The 22,832-nt window shown below is 39.3% G+C and overlaps 1 protein-coding gene across 3 annotated transcripts in view; it reads right to left on the reverse strand.

Moving 5' to 3' along the window:
- Positions 1 to 22,832, reverse strand: part of RNF130 (ring finger protein 130) — a 52,406-nt gene that overhangs the window by 12,001 nt on the left and 17,573 nt on the right. For 2 of the 3 annotated variants that reach the window (XM_018915474.3, XM_018915473.3), the window contains 5 exons: positions 16,597 to 16,847; positions 13,034 to 13,105; positions 11,117 to 11,199; positions 4,439 to 4,535; positions 2,832 to 3,036 (listed from right to left, as the gene is read on the reverse strand). In XM_018915474.3, the coding sequence (XP_018771019.1) occupies positions 2,832 to 3,036; positions 4,439 to 4,535; positions 11,117 to 11,199; positions 13,034 to 13,105; positions 16,597 to 16,847 (708 nt within the window). Of the gene's footprint in view, positions 1 to 702; positions 797 to 2,831; positions 3,037 to 4,438; positions 4,536 to 11,116; positions 11,200 to 13,033; positions 13,106 to 16,596; positions 16,848 to 22,832 lie in introns of all 3 variants that reach the window. The other variant, XM_018915471.3, reaches the window with a different exon arrangement.

Raw genomic sequence — 22,832 nt, forward strand, 5'->3', positions numbered from 1 at the left:
CAGATCTGCAAAACAGATTTATACTTGGCCACACACAGAATTATTAAAAAAAGACTGAAAGTCATCTGCTAGGCTAATTTCTTGTCCAGCCTGCCTGAAGGGAGGTGGGGGCTTCCACATAGATTAAGAAAGCATAGAAGCAAGTATCACTTCATTTAAGAGAAAAGAAACAGTACTGTATTCATTGCTTTTATCTCTCCCTCACCTAATGCAAAACTAAAGGTAGTTTTCCATTTAAACACCTTTACACCCCCGCCAGCTAGCAAACTAGGAATACAGGATTATTTTTTTTAATATGAAATTTGACTATAAAATTGAGATGGAAACTGTAAAAGGTAACTGCTGCTAGTAAGTTTTGGCTCTGGCAGGTGAATTTTGAACATAGGAATTTAATGGCAGAAATCTAATGATTACCTAGAACATTGATCAAAAACTGACCATAAATACTCTGTTTTTCCCTTGTCATGTCTCTACTTAGCAAAGAGATTTCCTCAGACAACCCAGCTAAATATAAATTAAGAGGGACTTTACATGTCACCCTGAAACCTGCTGTTAACAGAGACACTCGTGTTTGAGAAAAGCAGGAAATTAATTTGATTCCTTGAAAACTCCATATTCCCCCCTCTGTTGGTATTTATTCCCAATGTTGTCCATGACACACACCCATTAGAAACACACAGAAACATCTGAGTATTTACTTACTCATTAGCATTCAAGCTAGCTGTGGCTTTGATGATCATGTAGCAGAGTGTAAGGGCACTGAGGAGGCCAAAACTGGCAATAATAAACCATTCTTCTGTTGACAAAGGAAAGGGAGGAAATCACTCGTGGGAGAAAGCGATGCCAATATTTCCCTCAAACACCACTGGCGGAAGGCAAGAGGCTTCTAAGCCATGACTGGCCCCAGGAGGTGAAGCAGAAGGAGGTTAAGCCACAGAGTTACTGACGGGAGAAGGCTAGCAAAGAAGAAGTGGAGAGAGGTGCAGAAAAAAAGCATGGCACAAACAGTATTTCCTGGCTGAGCCCAAGGGTTAGTGATAAAGAAGTTACTTAACAATGTCAAGTGAAATGCAGGATCAAGGGGAAATGTAATGAAAACTCTGTCCACCCCCAAGTCAGAAAGACGACTGTCAGGTTGGGTTAGGTTTGGTGAGATGCAGCTGTTTCACACAAGCACACCCAAAGTACTGTCACACTTCAACTGTGTCTTTGCTCCCCCCCCTCCTGAATTTATGTTATAGTGTTATTTAAAACCCAACAGAATTCAGGATAGATTGCTCAACAGTAAACATAACTACAGTTTTCTACTTAATAAACAGATATACCCACGGAAAAATAATTTCAATACCAGGGTAGACACAAACACATATTAAATAAAAAGCAATATAAAGAAGTCTATTAAAGAATGTTCACTATTCAAAATTCTCCCCAGGATCAACCTGGCATACAGTAACAGTTCAGAATACAAACACTGTTGTTGAACAGCTTTTGGTTTAACGCTGATGCATCAAAGAATGCATATGTCATCCATAAATACAAAGATTTCAAGAGCCCTTTCTAAAGCTTTACTTTATAAACATTGTCAGAATGTACTGTTGGTGGTTATCTCTTGTTTTACCCTGGCATCCCATCTGTGCACAAGCAGCACTACAGCTGGGAACAGACAGTAAAAAACACCTTCTGAAAAGGCAATTAGTAAAAAGTGAAAACTACAGTTCTCCCACCCATGACAAGGAAGCAGCACAGCAACAATCTGTTCTTCATCAACTCAGCTGAGTGCAAGGTGAACGCTGGATGGCAAAGTGACTTACTAGCTTTGTGGAGAATCCAGATTTTGTATGTGGATTTTCCCATCTCAGATCAGGACATTTCTAGGTATGGACTATGATTTTTATGACGTGAGTTTGTTTTTTTTTTTTTAATGAGACATTTACTTTGCTACAGCATCTAAAGAAACATTCTTATGAACTGCATTGGCTTCACTGTCTTGTATGAATGTATCAGTGGCAAGTCACTAAGTTCAAAATCTAGATCACAGATGCACATAAACAAAATACAAGCAGAAAATTAGACTATTGTACTGCACGGATTCTATTTTTCAGTTCAGCCAGAAAAACAACCATTCATGCATCTAGTTGAGACTGTACAGCATATGGAAAACTGATGCAATTCCACCCAAGCTGTGCGGAATTTATTATAGTGCTATTGTACCTTAAAACCCTAGGTAAATTCCAGTAAGTGGAAATTTTCCATGCTACTCATGGATAAGAGATTTCAAGCAGTGCAGGAACAGTTTTCTGATGTTATAAAACACTTGGACAATACTCAAATGTTGGCACATCAAATGCTTCTTTAAGTCACAAATTTTGTAAGAAAAAACACCTGCTAAGTGACGTCAGAATTCTAGTAGCAATGTTCTCAGGGGAAAAAATGTCTGCAGAAATAGCTATCAGCTAAAATATTTATATTTGTATAAATTATTGCATGTAAAGTATTCTGAAGGGATAAATAACAGTTTTGGCAATCTAGCTTCTTGTGCTGGTTACCGAATTCAGGAAGGTTACTTTGGTGCCATTTCAGTTCATCCAGGGTTCTTTGTATGCGGATCTAAATGGATATACCATTAATAATGGAAGTGTTGGCACTGTCATACCCAGAGTTATTGGTTCCAATAAGGAGCATATGCCTTTTGCAGAGACACTGAGGTCACCTCTGTTCCTGCAGGGACATCCATCACCAGGGCCATGCAGCATAGAGGGACACACACACACACACACACACACACACACACACACACACACACACGGTACTGGGAGCCGAAGGACACTTACTTGTCACTGCAATGTTGATCTCTCCTGACCTTGGTGTCAGCTCCCCGTCCTGTGGCAGCTGTGACATGCCCGAGGTGCGCAGGGGCTCCAGGCTGAGGGAGCTGTCGGTGCCGAAGTCGCCAAGCGCCGAGCGCCTGCTCGCCGGCTGTCCCCGCGTCAGCCTCTCCATGTCAAAGGCGACATTATCTGTGCACGGCACGTTGGGCTGTGAAAAACACAGCTCCACGTTACAGTGGGAATGTTCCTCATGCAGCACTCCCACACATTGAATGGAACCTCACACACACGCTTTGTTCAGTCACTGTGGCTGTTCTGAGGTCACACAGATGAGAAACACGTGAATGAACAACTTCTACCTTGTGGCATTCACACTCTCTGAAATAATTCCTTTGCCCAAGATTTTTCTCCTGGGAAGCTGAGAAGCTTCAGAGAAAAGGAAAACCTTATCTCGTTTGCTTCTCCTCTGTTTTGCTCATGTGGAATGTGTTTGGAGATTGTTTCATTGGATTCTGGTGTGACTGGTTTTGACTCATTAGCCAATCAGGGCCAAGCTGTGTCGAGACTCTGGAAAGAGTCATGAGTTTTCGTTATTATCTTTTTAGCATTTAGTAAGTATCTTTTCTGTATTCTTTAGTATAGTTTAGCATAGTATTCTTTAATATAATATAGTATTATACAGTAACAAATTAGCCTTCTGAGAACATGGAGTCAGATTCATCATTCCTGCCTTGGTCGGGGCATTCCCAGCAAATACAATACTACCTCTTAAAGAGGAGAAGGAAGAAGCAGAAAAAAGGACTGAGATACAAGGAAGGGACTCAAATACACCTGTATCATAGCCTATGCCTGTATGGTTTACCACAATCAGGACAAATTCTGAATTCTGTATCCTCTTCTAAAAACCCAGGGATGTTATTAACTGCAAAAACAGGTCATCCACAAAATATCTGCTACTATTTCTTAGGAAATGTACAAATTTGCGACTGACACAGCTAAAAATGGAGGCCTGATTATTCTCGCTGTCTTGAATCAAAAGCCACTTTAGGCAGTCTCTCCATACGTTTTTCTCTTACTTTGAAAAGAGCATCACTCCCATTTTGTAATTTTTTCTTCATACAGGAAAGATTAAAAAATTCTGCTTTGAGGTTTCACTGCTATCCCTTTGTGAACTGGTCAATGAAAGAAGTCCTTGGGGATCCCTTAAGACATAAGCTGCTGGAGGAAAACTCACTGGCCTTGGCTAGGGCAGGGCTTTTAATGTGCAAATTTAAGACTGCCTACAGGAAACCACAAGAACAAGAGCTTCAGAGAGTAAATTTAACAAGAAGAGCTGAAAGGACTTGAGAAAAAGGAAGATTACAGAGAATCTAACATACTTCCGGTAGATACTTGTCATAAATGCAAATATAACCATATATTCTCAACTACCAACCAGGGAAAGAAGAAAAAACAACAAATTGGCACCAAAGAAATTTGTAAAAACCCCCAAATATTTTCTGAGTAATGGTACTAGAACACCCTTCCCCCTCTCTCCCCTACAACTATTCTTTCTATTTTGGGTCTCAGACAGGGGAGGGAGAGGAAGAGTTCACAACCAAGCAACTTACCACAATTCCCAGTGCCTTCAGAATGTTCAGTTTACACATTGGACATGTACAGTGCTCACTGAGCCATGGATCCACACAGATTTTGTGAAATACATGCCTAGAAGAATAGAGAAGGCACATACATAATTTGCAAACAATTCTATTCAATACAATGAAAACGACTCAAACTGTTGGATAGTTGGTTTTTTTTCCTTATTTTAAAATACATGCAATTCTTAGAATTGCCAGTATTCTGTGCTAATTGCAGTAACTTAAAAATAAATTAAAAGGACTGCTTGTTGTTATCTCTCTTTACCAACAGTTCAATTAGGAGGAAACACTTGATTTTCGTTTCCCCTTCACCCCTCTCCCCCTTTTATTGTGGATATGAGTAGTGGATGTAAGGTAAAAGAACCAAGCTAATGCCATTTCCACCACAACCTTGTCTACAGTCCTGTCTCAGTTTGGATGCAGAATCTTGAGCATAAACTTGGTAGGAAGAGCACAGACCCATCAGCTGTCAATTTTGTTCACAAGTCAGTGGAACCAACCCAAACACACTCCTGTTTGACTTTGAAAAGGCTTTTATAATTATCACATTGAAGCAGAAAGAAGGCTTTCCCTGCCATCCATATTTCTTGGTATCAAGAGGGAAAACATGTCCATCACCATAAGGCTGTCATAAAAATAAAAGGAATGGCAAACTGGGCTTTCCGAGATGGAAAGGCAAATTGGGCTTCTACTTGAAAGCAGGGAACTCTGCAATAGGCAACAGACTGAATTGCCTCCTACATTGCATTCAAAATCTTAGTCACATACATGGATATAAATGTAAATGTTGGGATTGATATAAACCAGTATAACAAGGAAGGACTATGCAAAGACCAAAACAAGGTATATAAATTAAAGGAAGTAAAGGAAATGCCCTCTTAGCTTTTCAAAAGGCAAAGAACTTTTCAGAGCATAATCATGGTAGGAATGGGTATCACAAGTCTACCCAATATAGCTTTAGCAAATGCTCATAATAACACAGTCTGAGTAACTGCCTATGTTAATTCCTATGATAAGAGTCCTGATCCTTCATTTCCAGTGGTGCTGACTGCAGAGCAAGAAGCCAGTAAGAGCAGGCACACCCAAACACGACAGACTGGTGATCATGACAAAGATCAGCAATTACAAGGGCTGTTTAGTCAGCAAAGAACTGTGCTCTGGAGCCAGCAGGGAAAGGGGCAGGGGCAGAACAAGCAGGTCTTGGCATCTATTTGAGGCATCAGCAGGGTCTGGAAGAGGTGGCCATGTGTGCCCCAAGGCAGCACAAAGCTGAGATACTCTCTCTGTCCCCTCCTTGCTCGGGTTATACTTGTGCTCTGTTCCTGAGAAAGCTCATCATGAAATCTGGGATTTCTTTGCTCCCTATCCCTTGGGATTTTAAAACTTGAGACGAAATGAGGCATGTTACCAGATAATTCTCTTTTAAATCTCTGGAAAGCAACTTGAAAGGCCTTCTGAAACTGTTAAACATGGCAAACGACAGTATATAATTATGTATCAGTCTGTGTCTACTGAGGCTGATGGAGACACTAAAGAATATCAACATATGAAGTTCTAAGCAGCTGCAGCTGTATGTCCTACCTGTACTAACTAAAGATACAGAATTAGGGTGTAAAATAGTTAACAGAAGATGGACAGGCAGCAAAATAATTTTTCTTATCTTTATCCCAGATAATGCAGGAATAGAAACTTAAAGGACCTCAGTTATCCACTTGGCTGGCCTGTGTCCTCTAGCAAGCTGGCAATCAGAAAAAACAGGGTATGTACAGTGCCTTCTGTTTAAATCACCACCTAAAATAGACTCACTTCTATTATTATTAAGTCTTAATGCATTTCCTTTATTATTCACAAAACTACAGAAAACAATGTTTAGAAACTCTGGATGATACATAATAGTTTGAAATGTTCTGAAACATATAGAGATACTATTTTTCTAAGTTAGGTAAATTATTACTTTTTTGTTCATGTTTGAAGTCTCTGGAGTCTATTTTTTAAAGTAGAACAAACCTGACAATCTAGTATTTTGGGCAAGAGCAGACATCAAGACTCCACAGAAGTATGAAAACAGCTTTATTACATCATTATTGGCTAATCGGTGCTGTAGAAGCACTCAGATCAAGTGAAGCAGGCGACTCATATAGATGCCAACATGTATCCACTAAATATTATGAGTTATTTTAAAAAGTCATTAGCACTTTGATATATTTATATACACAGCACAATTGTTTTTATGACCTCCTAATTCTTTGCTTTTAGTTCCTAAATCTTCAAGGATGTTTATTAATGTGTTTCAAAGAAGTGCAGTTCTCCAAAGGTTATTGATTTAGAAAGCACGGGTCAGCCTACTACTTACAGTTTCTCTACCTCTTAAAAAGTTTGCTGATAGCATCATTGTGGCTCTGTCTGGATTTCTCTGTTTGCAAGAGTTAAAAAGCAGTTATACAGCAATGACGACAGCAAACAAGAATTATTTCAAAACCTCACCCTGACAAAGCAAGCCCCTGCAATTTCTGCTCTCACAAACCTCCCCCATCTTCCTACTTCTGTAATTGGTATTCCAAGACCAAAACATGATGAGCTCCCAGAGAGTTGCTCTTGGTCACGACAGCTGCTGACATTTCCCAGGAGCCACACGCTGGGAGTCAGGGGTGACACTGCCTGGGGCTGGAGGATGGGAGTCAGGTGTGACACAGCCTGGGGCTGGAGGAAGCAGGGCCAGCAGCCAGGCTGGCAGCACTGACAACGTCTCCCATGCGGGCACAACTCCAGGCAGGTGACCTGCAGGTATTTTTCCACTCTGTCAGCACACCAAATCCAGTTGCCCTCCAGCTGGTAATAAACACCATAACACTGACTCTTGTACAACATAGCTTCTTTGCAGCATTTCACAGGGGAGAAAGTGACTTAGGAATCTCTTTTGGTGGTGTAAGGCCTCCAAATTCACACATCACAAAAGGAGAAGCATTGGATGGTTTTCAAGTTCTGTTTCCCTAGAGCTCACTACCCTTCCCTGCTCTCAGTGCAGCATCCCACTAAAGGGACCTTTGCTGCTGCAAAGCAGGTTCTTTGGCTACTGCTGGAGGCAGCTGCTCTCCGGGCCCTGGGATCCAAGGCACTGCAGGAAGCAGAAAGGATGCCATCAAGACACTATGTTATTTTGGTCTTAAAAAAGGCAGCCATTTGCAGCAGCAAATCATAATCACACATGAAAATCTGAAAATCCAGTTTAGTTGCTTTTGTCACTTCCCTCCTCCTTGCCCAGGACAGGAATTAAAACTTTGGCTCAAAAGCCATTTATTTTATAGTATTTGCTAGTCTTTTAATTATTTTCTAATCTTGTTAATTCATTCCCTCCTTCCTTCCTTGGCCATGTTTCTGCCCTTTCCAATGTCATTTTCTGTTCTTCTCTAACCTGTCACTTTGCTCTCCCCTTCCCTTATCTCTCACTAATCCTTCACACTACCCACTCCTGATCACTTTTCACCCAGCGCCTGTTCAGCCCCTAGGTGCAACAGTGTGATGGTAGAATAAAGTTATTTGAATAAGGAAAATTGTCTGCGAGGTTTGTCTTTTGCTAGGATCCCTCTGACATTTGCTTCCTCTACTCACTTTTCACTTACATAATGACATTCACAAAAGACACATTCCTCAAGCTTGGAAGCCTAAAATAGATGGCTGCTTGTCCCTCTGTGCACTAAAGCTATAGGCATGTCCATAGGCTGCTGGTACTGAACAGCTCACTCTGAAGCACAAAATTAACTACTGCAAACAATGCAGTTGAATTTCTACCATTTCACTTTAGTTTATTTTTAAATTGGCCACAATTTCCCACATGCCACAAAACTTTACATCACAAATGTGATGCTTCACTACAGAATTTTAGGAGCAACTTCCTCAGCTGCTGGTAGATTTTGCCTGCTGCGTGTCTGCCCAGACCAGATTCCTCTGCTGAAGCACAGAGTGACAGACCATACTTAACTGCAGAGAACAACTGTGCTGCTAAAGGGAAAGGCTACTTTTAAATTGATGAAAGCAGCAAAGTTGTCACATGTCAGTGATTCCTACTGTCTAATGATTACAACAGGCACAGTGAGAACTTCTAGCCTTGTATTTGCTTCCTCTTGGTCAAGTAATTTTCTCCATGGTTTCCTTGCAATTTATTTTATCATATGGCTTAGAAACCCTCTTGTAGGCTTTGTTTTATTGTCTGTGTGCTGTTTTTTTCTTTTTTTTTTTTAAACTAACATTGCATGCTGCACTAAAATGGAAGTTTGAAATATGAGGAAGCACAAAAGAGTTAAACCTCCATAACAAAATTTGGGGAGAAGCATCTCAGGTACTGAAGACTGAAAAATCTCACATGAAATCTGAAATTTATTGGGCTCATCTTTGAAGGTACTAGTTGGCTTTTCATCTACAAATATAAAAATGTCTTGTGGAAAGCATCCATCTCACTGTGTCTAGCCTAGATGGTTTTGCACTTAACTTAAAAGCTGGGCTGCAGCAAATGAAAAGTGAGATGTAAAAAAGAAGCAGAAAGCGAACATAAAAGTTGTCATACAGCCTTTGGCAGCAATGTAATCTGAGCCTTTGCTGACCTTACCTTCTTGTGAAAAACAGAACAGAAAATGATCTACACAAGAGCCTTGATCTCTCCTTTATATGGGAAACTGCACTGGGGCAAGTTGTGCTGAGGTGGCAGCCAGGTGCACCTGCATGCAGCTCCCTGAACAGCTCTAAGTACCCCTGAGAGCCCAGGGCTTCCTGGCTGCAGGACTGCGGCTCAACAAAGGTGTCTAAAGAAAACAACTTTTCTTTTTTTTTTTAATTAAAAAAATAAATCAATTATCACCTTGTTCAAATGGTCTGTATAGTATCTATGGATACCAGCAACATATCCACTGCTTGCAAAGGAGCAGTTGTTTAACTAAGGAAGTTGGCTTTTAATCCCAACTCTGCCTTGTGCTCAGTGGGAACAGCTGTTTTCCTATCAGGGAAGAGTCATTCTCTCTTCACTGGTAAGGGCCTCCTCCGGCCCTTTGTTCAGTACTAAGAGAAAGGCACAGATGAGTGGGACTTGTGACCTTTCATTCCATGTCCTTGAGCCTCACAGTAGAACTACACAAGAGAAGCTTTCTTAAGAGGCAGTTTAGAAAACAATCATCTCAGTGGTCCAAAACTGGTGGTCAGTTTCCAGAAGTCCCTCCTCTAATTTCTGAAAAACCTTCTGCATAACATATCAAAAGAGCAGGGCTTAATTCACCTATACAAGCTTCACTTGGAATTGCAATAAATGATGTAACTCTGAAATATTTACTCTGCACTTGGGAGTACATTTTTCAGGGCAAGAGTACATCAAATTTGAGTAAAAATGACTGAATTGTAAAAAAGAAATGCACATACATCCACATGACCAAATCTTTCCAATCTAACCCTTCTATTCCTAAACATTTTAATGAGAGTTTCTAAATAATCAGTTTTAGGACATTTTAGCTAAACAACACTGAGAATCTAAAACAGGTCATTGTTTCCTGCTATCCAAGAGGTAAGGAACACCGAGAACAGTAAATTGAATTAGATTTTTGGCTACAGAAGTATAATGCACACATATTTTGATCAGTAAGATAGAAAATACTACTGTTCTCCTTTTATGATTATGGAAATACCCTGCACATTAGAAGATATTCAAGCTATTCAGAACAGCCTGCAGGAGGATTTAGAAGACCAATAATGAGCTCTTATGTGCTGCTGCAGCCTGACTGGAGATCAACTCCAACACATGACTTTGCTGCTTCTAGAGTATCATGCAGAACCATTTATGTACCAAGCACAAGCCAAGTTATTGGATCTTGCTGCATATATACAACCTCATTTACACATGGGTTTTGTGCCTGGAGATGAGGAGAAAGCTTTGCATTTCAGAACACAAGGGAAAGATGTCCTTGGTAATGCTTAATGCTAGCAAAATGTATGATTCATCAAAATCAACCACCAGGTGGAAAAGTATTTAAAAGCATCTCTCCAAGAGAAAATGTCCCAAAGCAACTCAAGAATGGAATTTGAATGGAAGCAAACTAAAAACTTGTCAATGTCAACACAATGCTATAAAAGGCGAGGAAGTTGTTACGTTTTTAGCAGTAATGCAGAATCACCAGCAAGTACAAATCTTCAGACACAAGCCAAGATCACACTGCATTGAAGAGACCAAAGACAGATGACAGCACAGTGGCTGACTAATGTCAGGAGGTATGAAGGTTGCAACTACTGCATTTCCATTCCCTACAGTTTCAAAACCCAGAAGGCATTTGTTGCATATCTACAGTACAGAATGCTGCAGCTGTACCTGGCTCATTATATTGAGGTCTTTTGAGTCTGCCCATCACTTGGTCCTTAAACCTGCACCCCTCCACCTCACTTCAATCTCAATAGCTCCATTGCCAATATCTTTAAAATAATTCTGCTTAATCTCCATTGTCCTAACAGTGCCAGCACCTACCCTCACACCTTCTGGCACCATAGTCTAAAATAAAGTGTCTGTAATTAGGACTGGAAACATCCAACAAATGCATTTGTGAATTACAATGCACCAATTACATGAAATGAAGCAAAAGAGAACAGTTTCCAAACAAAGCAACTTTATTATCTTACTTGCATGGCAAAATGCGAACAACATCATTCTGCTTGTAACTCTCAATGCAGACAGCACAATGATCAAAGTCTGGGTCTGTTTCCTAAAATGAATAGAATGAGAATTCAAGTCAAGAGTTGAGGCTATGACAAATGTCAAAGTAGTTGTGACTGGTACATGAACTGCACTGTGCCAAGTGGCTGTTACTAAGCTATAAACCCAATGACTGGATTATTATACGCCAACATGACTTAAGCAAGAAAAACATCTCATACATGCAAAACCGCCCTTTCTTGGAGCTGGTAAATCATAATTTGATACATAAGCTAAGGCCTAAGATGATTCTAATGTTCCGTGAAGTCATTATAAAATATAGTGGAGACTTTCCTAGATTTCCTTTTTTCCATCCAGTTTAGAGCTAACATTTCTATTTTATCCAGGAGGTTTTTTTTTTTTTTGTTTGTTTGTTTTGGCAGAATAAAAATTCTGGGGTTCATTTTTACAGCCAGAATGAGCACATTTTACTTAGTACAGAGTAGTCCCATATTTATGTCTGCTGCTTACTTGCAGAATTATGATCAATCTTATCAAGACATGAATATGAGGATCACTGATTGACCAGCTCCTCTCTTCTGTTTTCCAAAAGTTATGATTTTTTTAAAATTACATTTTAAAATATGATATTTTAAAATCTCAAATGAAAAAGGGGGGACTTCATTTATATATAGATATGGCATCAACAATACATATTTAAAATGTTTGGGCCTGTGACACAAAACAGGCTGTGCCTTCTCTTAGTTCAACTTCATTATTCTTTTTGATACCAACCAGCTACAAGCCAGACACCAAGACAGGGACCAGAGCAAGGCCACAGCCACTCCTGGTCAACACCAGCCAGGGCTGCACACAGAGAATCCTGATGGCTCCTCTGAGGAAGAAAAGGTTTTTCCCACTCTGTTCACCTGTATGTGCACCTCATGCAGTCTGTACTGCAACCTACATAGCACTTGCCAGCTCTGAATTTATGCTGTCAATACAACAGCATTGTTTTACATGGAAAGGTTCCTCTAATTTGTATGTTCTTCCATTACAGAAAAGATTTAGTGCAGTGAGCTGTTTTGAAATAGAACTACATGGGGAAGAAGGGAGGAAGAACAGAAAGACATCTGCTCTGCCTTCTCTCTGGAAGCAAATTTTCCTATCACTTCCTAATCTCCCACTGCTGATAGTGTTGATAAGAAAGAAAAAAAGGAATCACAATAAAAAGGCCCTAAGAAATAATATTGTAAAAATGAAATCATAGCCAGAATTCCCCTGCCTTTTGAAAATTAAAGTTACAAATTGAGCAAGATTAAATGACTATTTTTTTCCTTTCAGAATCAAAAATAAAACAGTACTGTTCTCAAAAGTGGAAAAAGCTTAGGACATAACACACCATATATTTTAGTCTGTATACTAGCAAGAAATATTCTTGAAGTAACTTTGACTGAAATAGCTCTTTACGCTCTCCCTTAACTTACTGAATAGTTGTATTTTACTTAAGAGATTATCTTCTATTACCTGTCTTTTAAATTTATTTTTCCTTTACAGAACTTACATATGATAAGGTTCTAAGCTTTAAAATTCCACATAAACAAGACCAGTCTTATCTGCTTATGCCAGGACACCCTCCCAGTCAGCCAGCACACAAAACTACCCTCAGTCACAGTTGCCAGATGGAGTGCAAATAGTATTTAAGCAGGAAAACCTTCTTTGAAATACAAAGCACACATCAATACTAAGTTACACAAAATATTGTGCCACAGGACAAAGTAAGCCTCCAACAAGAAAGGCAAAGTCATAAATCAGAAACACAAAGAAAAAAATGAGATTGTTTCCCCAGTTAAAAAAAACCCCATGATGCTCAAGTTTATCATTTTGAGATATTATTATTATACCTTATCACCCTTCTTTACTGTCCTGGTTGTCAATTTACCAATGGCTTTCTTGGCAGCATCTCCAAGACGACGCTAATAAAGTGATAAAGAAGAGAACACAAATTAACCCTGATAAACAAGCTTCATTAGTGTCCTTTACAATGACTTATTTGGACTCAATAATACCACTGCAATACACACTATGGCAGCAGGCCAACACATAAGACAAAATGCAAACAGAGCAAAGCACAGAGATTTGTTAAGAAGGAAAAATAGCCAACAGTTGAATCCTCAAATGCTCTCCCACAAGCACAGGCATAAAACTCATGGACTGTATAGAAGTCCACAGAAGTGAATCAACATTGATGTGCAAACCTAATCAAAACCAGGTTGCAGGACAAAAGCTGAAGCAATGTTCCCTCCCAGTGATTTCCATTATATTCTGTTCATACTGGTTTTTATTCAGTGTGCTTTAATATACTGCTTGTTCTCTTGAGCTTGAATTATTTTTATATTTCCACTCTGAGCAGGCTGATCTTATTCTGAGATGCAAGAGATCCTCCCAGTGTAACCTAGTTTCTCTCTTGCTATTACCCAAAACCACCAGGATCTCATAAAAGAAAAAAAAATGATGGGTCACAAAATCTAAATAAGCTGATACAGACTTAAATAAAGCTGAAATTAATACGGAAGATAACCTCAATCTGAATGCAGAGGCCAAATTTTTTTTTTTTTTTTTTTGCTGTTTATGCTGCTTTATGACCACCACAGCTGAATGGAAGGAGCCTTTTCTGACATGCAAGTGCTGATTCCTACTGAAATGCCCAGCTTCCAGCTAATAAAAACCAGCTGTTTGTCACTGGTTTCCCACTGGGGTCCCAGAGATGGGCATTGAATGAAACAAAGATCCCATCATCTTTCTTCAGGGACATGAGACAACAGATTTGGTTTACAACTGACTTAAAAAACAGAAGTGATGTATTTTCTCTTTCCTCTCCAACCTGTACTAAGTACTCTTTCAAGGGCAGAGATGGGCTTCTCAGAATGCAGCTCTCAAAACCTCTCCTGCAGCCTGCAATGAATGTGTGGGGTTTTGTGCCCACCTATAAAACTGAAACCCAAATCCTTCATAGGGTGTACCCCCTGTATCACACATTTCCCCACATGCAAACTGCAATGAAAGTTGCTTGTATTTGTGAAACACAGTGACCTCAGAAGGCTGTATCACAACTGACTGTACCACTTATTCTAGAATTACATAAGCACTTTTCTTCCTTGTGATTTTCACAGAACAGTAGGTCTTATTTTTTATTTTTTAGAACAAGGATTTGAAAAAAATCAGATACACAGTCCCAGCTACTGAAGTGCATCCATGTAGGAAGCATAGCATCAGAAGCAGAGCTGGGATGGGAAATTATATGCTTGCTAAGGTCAGAAATCTCACCCTAACTTCAATATGCAAGAATTTGGTCAATTTAAGCCGATCTAAATTACATGCCCCAGAACAAGCATACTGGCCTGAGTACTTAATGACACAGAACACACTGGGCACACTGCTGGAGTAGATAACCATTGCATAACCAAAAGCATGATTACTAAGAGAGGAACGAGGCTGAAATGGCATTTAACTTAAATGCTCAACTTCACCAGCTAAGTAAATGTGGGTAGTATCTATATTTTGTTCTACCGCATGTGACTGTATATGCACTACAAGAAATTTTAAAGATTATTTTCCCATTGAAAGCATAATATTTCAGCAGAACTCTTCCAACATATTGAAGTTCTTTTACATAAATAGATTTGCTAAATAATAACTTCCATCTCTTCTTTTGAGAAGTCAACCTCTTCCATTTTCTAATTTTAACAAATACTCTTTCATGCTAACACTGGAAATGCTCAGGATTTGCTATTTTGCTAAGTTAGGGCACAGGCACACAGCATATGCTTGCTTTTAAAACGCACAACTGTCTGGATAGAAAAGGTCACTTCCACATGCAAAAGAGTTTCACACCTCCGGCGGAAGCATGCAAGAATAACGATGTGAAATACCAATATCTACTTGTGCTATCTACAAAACACAGCAAGTTTTTGATGGCTTTGATTTAAAAACCAGAAAAACTTGTGCCTTGACATAACTTAAAAACAAGATCATAGTCTAAACCAAGTTATTTCATCACTAACAGTACAGTCTTTGTGAAAGCTCTCAAAGCTCTTTAAAAATAAGCTGTAGCTGTCGCCACCTTCTTATTAAAGTTTAATAAGCTCAGCTTTTTAAACCACATAAAATTTTCATCAAGTTTCTCCTGACCTTTGTAAAAATCTAAAGAAAGACAAAAGGTCATAAGAGCCCTTTCCCAATGGAGCAACTGTTTTGAAACGTGGACATTTGGAAGGAGCCTAAAGCCATGTAAGGGATAGAGAAGGCACAATTCAGTATTCCACAGACATTCATTAAGTTACAGTTATATTTAAACTTTCACCATCCCAAGGGACAACACTAAGTACTGGCTACAGTGTGGTCATTTAAGAATGACATCCTTAAGAAAATCTACAGGATGGCCATGGGACCTGCAGCATCAGACACTATTTATAGTAACTGAAAAGGAAATCCTGCGCCACAGTTGAGGTTTAAGTTTGGATTTATTTTAGATCTGACAGAACACAAAAAAAACTGGCCCACAGTCAGCTGCTGTGTATCAGCTGTAATTTGGGGGAAAGGGGTGACAGTGACTAGAGGTCAGGAGGTTTCTAAGTTAGCCTTGACAGAGAGACAGGGCAAAGAGGGCACTGTGGGTTTACTGCCCCTTCTCAATAAAAGCCAAGGCACACTGCGGAGGATCGTAAGGTCCACACCAGTAAAACATTTACTAAAGTTTATCTGTGTTTGAGTTGACAACTTCATTTAGTCTAAGTCTCTGAGTATGGCCATATATAACTCAGTGCTTAAACAAATAAGAATTGAAAAAGAATATAAGAAAGCCATATTGGACAAAATTTTGGTTAAAATACATGACCAGGGGAATTAGGCACTCCTTACCAAGGGTGATCCTAAATAAAGTTGAAAGTTAACACAGACCACCAAGCAGCTCTACACCTCAGTTCTTTTACCCTAATATTCATGATAGATAATGGTTTAGGAATACTTTAATACAATTTCTGAACTACCTTAACTATTACAGAATATCTCCTTAAGAGCATGGAGAGAATTTGTAACATTTGCTTAGTGTTTCCCTACACTACACAAGTTGATTCACAATTTAATTTTCCCCCTCATTCTCGACATACATCCAGTATGTATTACGCAGCCAACACAGAATTCATCTGACTTTTGGACTTACACAAACAAAACCTCAAGTATTTTGCTTCAGTTTGATTCTTTTCTGTCACGTAATAGGATCTATACCAGTGCTGCTCAGGATGAAAACACTTTGCTGAATAAAAATCCTTTTCTGGCAACATGCTTTGCCTTGGAACAAAGAGATTCTGAACACTAGTTTGATGGGCATTCCTTATTTGTTTTCTATTGATTATTGTATACCGTAATATTATCTCCATAACTTAAGAGAAAAGAAGAGACCCCTCACCTGATTCCTGTCACGTGCACTTGTGTACCTGATCTTCTGGATGAAGTAAAATATTAACCATGCTGAAGAAATGATCATCAAAACAATGAATGATATTGACACAAAGACTAGAGAGCCCCGACTGAAGTTCTTCGGCGGAACACGGGACCCCACTGCTATGGCCATCAGGACAGAGATATTCTTTTCCAAGTAATTCAGGATCTCCTTAACCTTCGATTCTGTAATCATGACAGCAACAATGTCTCCAGTTCCTATAAAAAGGGGAAAAAAGATTAATTTCTATTTTAAATTAACATGGCATGCTGCTCACAAGATTTTCCAAATGCAAAGCCATTTGACAACTCAAGAGGTTTTACTCTAAGTCATCTATGGCACATGGAACATGCTACTGGGCACTCTACTCATGCCTTGTCCTTCAAACCCAGATTTTCAAATTAGGGCATTAGCATTTGCCCTAAACTCTCTGCAGCTCCACACATAGTAACAGATCTCTACTGCTGGTACACAGTACTTCCCACATTGTAATTACTGTGTGCAGTCTGAACAAGCTTTCAAAAGTACATTTGTTCCAGATCTGAAGCTGTGAATACCTAAACAGGCAACTCTCAGAAAAACATTTAGGAGATGAGTGAGAATATTGCTCGAGTGCCTTTAACATAGGCAGTGCTGTGGATGTTGCTGGGGAGAGTTATGCAAGTTCCCCTGTGTGGTTATGTGGCTGCAAAGTAGAAGAGAATTGAAAAAACTTGGCAGAAGTTTGGCAGCTGATTTTATCACCCATACAAAGACACGCTTGATAGGATCGCAAAGAGGCTGTCAGCTTCATCAGCTCCATTTTCAATGTGCAGCCCATCTGTTTTCATAGTGTCTTGCCTCTAGACTATTTCCTGTCCCAAAGTGAAAATTATTGGTACAAGGATAATAGGAAAACCATAAGCCTTGCTTAAAAAGAACAAAATCACCTATAGAGCAGAGAGAGCACCTATGTTTTAAAGCAAAGACCTCAGTAAAAGAAGAGGATCTTGAACACAGGGTAATTCTAAGTTAAAAGAAAGAAAAGTTTTAGAAAAACCAAAGCCAGAAAGAAAAAAAACCTTGTGAAGTTTCATTCTTATTCATCCAGACTAATTTGCTTCCAATACTAAAAACCCTTTCAAGACTTATTTTCAAATGCTTGCAAAATCTGTTCATCTGCTTGTTCCATCTGCTTGCTCCAACTCACATTCCCTCAGAGAGGAACTGTATAAGGCAAACGACTTCAGCACCAAGATTCTGGATTTAGAGTGGATTTAAGCTACAGAGAACCTAGTGTCACAGAAGGGAACATGAGGTCTTATTTTAATACAAGGCATTTGTTCAAAATCTTTTAATCACAACCTAATTTTTAAGAAGCTACTGTATTCACAAAATCACGTTCAAGAACCAAAAGAGCAGCACCTCTGAAAAGAAAGGAAAAGAAAGTTCAGTGTTTCCTTCTGAATATTTTTGAAACAGTACCACAGTAATTGAAAAGCTTTGAATAGCAATGAAAACTCAACACAATGTATTTAATCTCTAGTATAGCACAGACTCACACAAGATCAACTTTAATCCAGCTCTCAAGAGACACTTCAGTACTAAGTTTGGTTTTGTGCAAAAACAACCAAGATATTTAATAGACAGCAAATCTTAGAGTAAAAGTGCATTACTAGCTTTATTTTCATGGACATCTACCCAGATTCCTATTTGTCTAGTTGGGAAGATAGTTCCTATCCAGACTTGCAGCACATTTTTACAGCACAAGAGATACCCTTCCTTCAAGATCCTGTATTTGGATGCAGCACATGCTCCTGCAACCCCAAATCCCTGCAGCTCAAATAGTGCAAGATCAATGAAGAGCAGATAATTTATATTGCTTGATATTTTCCCCAGACTTCACTTCTGTTCTTCATATCTAGTTCAGACAGGGAAGAAAAGCAGGGAAGGGTACAGGAAGACTGTATTCCCCAGAGCACATGCTCTGCTAAGCTTCCCCAGTAGGAATTTATTTGCACTGAGAAATTATGTTAGTATCAAAATATCAAGCTAAAGCACTCAGTGTAATATTCTAACATGATTTATAGTTATCTGCAAAGCAAAGATGACAAAGATCTTCTGATACCAGTCCAGCTCTATCTGAATCCAAAGCTGAAGCCTCTACCTATTCCCTGCTGCCCAGGGAATGTGACAAAGCTGACAATCTGTCATGCGTTTTATATAAAGCCCAGCACAATGGGAACCTCTGGCATCACTGCAAAGTGATTTGCATTCCAAATGACTCAACTGGGAACAGCCAAAGTGCTACTGCTGCTTCTGACCCCACCAGAGCCAAGGAGAACTGCAGAAAAGAAAAATAAATTGTGTCTGTTTAACATACTGAAGCTCAGTGGAAACTGGGACTTGGTTCATCCGTATTTTTGTCAGGGGCATCACCCTAAATAATTTTAGCAAGAACTCCCTGTTTAAGAACAATTGGGGGCAGGAGGAGACAGTGACTCATTTATTTTAAGCACCTTGAAACCTTGTATTTCTGAAACTTCAGCAGAAAAAAATCCTCAGGTGAAGACAGAAAGACTAAGAGTGTTTGTGAAACTCAGAATATGGTCTTACTCCATGATCTTCTGAAAAGCAATATTCTCCGCAGCCAAGAACACAGTGTCCAGAGAAAAGAATCTGGATTTGCTTACTAAAGCCAATGAACTACACATGGAACCACAGATGACAAGCTAGGACAGACGGTAGGCATAAGATAAATATTGATGTCTGTAAACATAAATCATTTAATTGCTATCATCCAAGCCCAGGCAGCTCTTTCAAGCTTGCAATTTTACCATGTGCATGTTTAATTAGGATAGTTATACAACTCTGTGTATGAAAAGGGATGAAGTTGTGACTAATCATTAAATCTGTGTAATGTTTCACTGTGAGAGCAGAAGACAGAAGAAATTAAAAGCTTACAAGAGAGTAAAAACAGGACTATGGGAAGAACAGCAACATCCAGGAGTTTCCTGTAGAGCTCATAAGGAAACTGCTTTGCTCTCTCACTGACCTATTCACATCCCCTAGCAATTCTAAAAGAGCATGCTCAGAAAGTCAATAAAAAGTCATCTCAAAGAAATGTTACAAGTGTCATCATGGCAAATATTTGTGGTGCTTTTGTTGTGTTGGGATTTTTATAGGTTTTTTTTATTGTCTTTGTTGTTGTCAATTCTTGACTACCAAATGTTTATCTGAAGCTCAAAATATGGTTAACTATGTCCAGGATACCAGGCTGAAGCTGAAAGATAGGCATGGTTCAAGAGCAGACTTCAGACACCTTCAATCCTCCTAGCATCCACTGGAGGTTGCAGGGAATGGCAGCCTGGCAAAATGCAGCTGTCAATCAGGGCTGCAATGCTTCAACCACCTTCTTGCAGATGGGGAGGGCAAAACCTTAGATCCCACCTTCAGTGTTCAAAGTGTCAGACCACCTGTAAGAGGCACTAAACTACTGTGATTTGATGCAACAAGGTTTGCAGAGAACTGAGATTTAAATCAGATACTCATAACAAAGGTCAGTGATTTGCTAATGGCTGATATTTTAAGCTAAAGTCCTTGCAATAAGTCTCTGTTAGTGGCTGCTGATGCTGCAGACACAGCATGAAGCACACAGACTGCACTAATCTCATGCCTGTGAAAGACCACTGTCCTCTCTTTAAATAGCAGAGAAAATTTAACTGCAACTGAGTCCTTTCATCACTTCTTTCTGAAAAACCTAAACACAGCATATTTACCTGAATAATTCTGCTGGGGAAAATTTCAGAGTACTTCCTCAGAAAACACAAATTTCCCATTCCCTGATAAAGGTAAAGACTGGTCCAGACAGTCACTTAAAAGATGGATTCAGACAATGAAATGCTACTGCCTTTCTGAGTGCAGCAATAGGATCATCATCATGTAATTGGAAATAGAACTGCCCATCCTCAAAAGCCAGACTTCCCTATTCTTCTATTACTTCCCTATTCTTCTGTTAAAATCCTGTAGCTGTGTGCTAAGCATTTCTGAATGCATCATATCAGAAAGAAAAAAGACAGCAACACCTACTATTCAGTACCCAGGAAAGGGATCAGTCCTATTACTGTGAGCAACAGATTTCTTGGAATGACATCAACTAACAGTGAAACCACTCCAAGAGAATTTGGGATCCCAGAAAATGACAAAGAAAGCAGGAAAACATTAATGAAAGCTATGGCTGTATATGAAATTTTGAGAGACCAATTGTGAGTTCTGTGAAAACACCAGAAGACATCTGAGCTGCATGAGAGCAGAGGTGTAAGCAAGGATCACCTCTACAAGGGAAGGGATTCAGCCACAGAGGATATAATCCATGGAACCAGTGAGATAAAGGGAAAGGCGTACGGACCTGTGTGCAAAGCTGTGCTGCTAGAAAAAGCAGGCTTGGGGAGAACTGTTTTTAAATAAAAATTCCATGGCACAACAGTGGGGGAAACCCACACATTTATCAGGTACCTTAAGTTTTTTGCCTAATAAAAAAGCAAGAAATTTGCTGTGAAGAATAACTTCTACATTCTAAACAGGTTTATGGGAAAGCAGACACCAAGAGGACGAGCCTTGGCATATCTTCAGAGTCATTAAAACCGGTCTAGCTGCACATATTTTTATTTTGATCTAATCAAATAATAAACAAGAGCACATCCAAGCTGTCAACACATGAGCAATCTCAAGAGTAGAATATGTTGTTTGAGATGTCCCAAATCAAATACTTCTGAAAACAAAAAAAGACCACAATATTTGACAGCTATTGCATTCTAAACAAGACAAGAATTTAATGCCAAGAATATACATTAATTTTAAAATGAGACTAGTTGCATTTTAAAACATTTGTCTTCCTGTTGCCTTAATCATATTGAAAATGTTGAATTATTCCCTGTATGTAATCATTTAGTTTGGAATGCCTATTTTATGTAGTGTCAAACACCAGAACAGATTTTACAAAATTACCATGAGAAAAATCGTGAAGGGCAGCAGCATTTGAAACTATTACCCAAAAGTCAGGCTTTCACAGGGTCCCTTAGTTAAATACAACCAGTGGAACAACCTTCTATCCCAAAACACTGAGCAGGTATTTTCAGAAATCACAAATCTCTTTGCTGCACAAACCTATGCAAAACAACCTAAATAAAAAAGCTTCTAAAATTAAAACTTGAATTCTCTCAACTCAAGAGGGCAAAGAAGTAGGTAGTTCAGGTTCAGTGAGGAAAAGTCTTCTATGAAATACTGTCAATGTGTATCTGAAGAACACTCAAAACTCTTCTCTGTAGCAAGAAGAATTTCAACAGATTTCACTCTGTCAGGTAGAGAGGGCCCTGCTCTGTGCCCTCTAAACATGATTACACACATTTCAGTGCTCTGCAACGTGCCACCAGGCACTGCTGTAACTGCAGACATGATGGACCATCACAAACTCCTGCTCCTTTAAGAAGAGCACGTATTGATTGAGGCATATGATTAGAAAACCAGAAACAGCAAGAGCAGCTTTTCAAAGATGGGTGTGACACAATTAAATTCAAAACAAATATTAAAGCTTAATCAGATTCTTGTTGTGCTCGTCAGTAGCACATTAAGTTCATAAGTGATAAATAATAAACTTATAAGCCCATCCTCCTTCATTAAACAAGAAACAATGCCTCAGTATAATGTCCTTGCTGTATTTTTGATCAGCTTTATAATCTACTCCGACCAAGAGTTCCTAAAAGGAGAGCCAAATAGCAAAATCAATTGAGAAAACATTTGGGCTGTATTTAGATGACAACTGCTGACACATTATTTCATAACCCAATTGCTCTATTCTGACACTCAGGGAAATGTTTCTTAAGGAGGAATTTGCATGCAATCAAAACAGGTAGTCACAGCCACATCCTGATTCATTCACAAGTCCAAATCCTGCTGATACACGTGAGCTGGGGAGCCACGCCCTGATTTCCTCAGGTTTGTCAAGGTCAAGTTGTCCTACACCCAACCCACTCCAGAAAACCAACGCTCACAGCCTCTCCAAGATCCAACATATGAACAAAAGGTGTTGGGCTTTGGCTTCTCTGCAGATCATTTCTTCCTCACCTGCCTCACCCAAGGAGCATCTCTACCTTCCATCCCAAATCATACAACACTAAGGACTGCTAGAAGAATTAAGATCCTCTATAAAGCTACAAGATGCACCC

The sequence above is a fragment of the Serinus canaria genome, chromosome 13 (assembly GCF_022539315.1).
Source record: "Serinus canaria isolate serCan28SL12 chromosome 13, serCan2020, whole genome shotgun sequence".
Lineage (NCBI taxonomy): Eukaryota > Metazoa > Chordata > Aves > Passeriformes > Fringillidae > Serinus > Serinus canaria.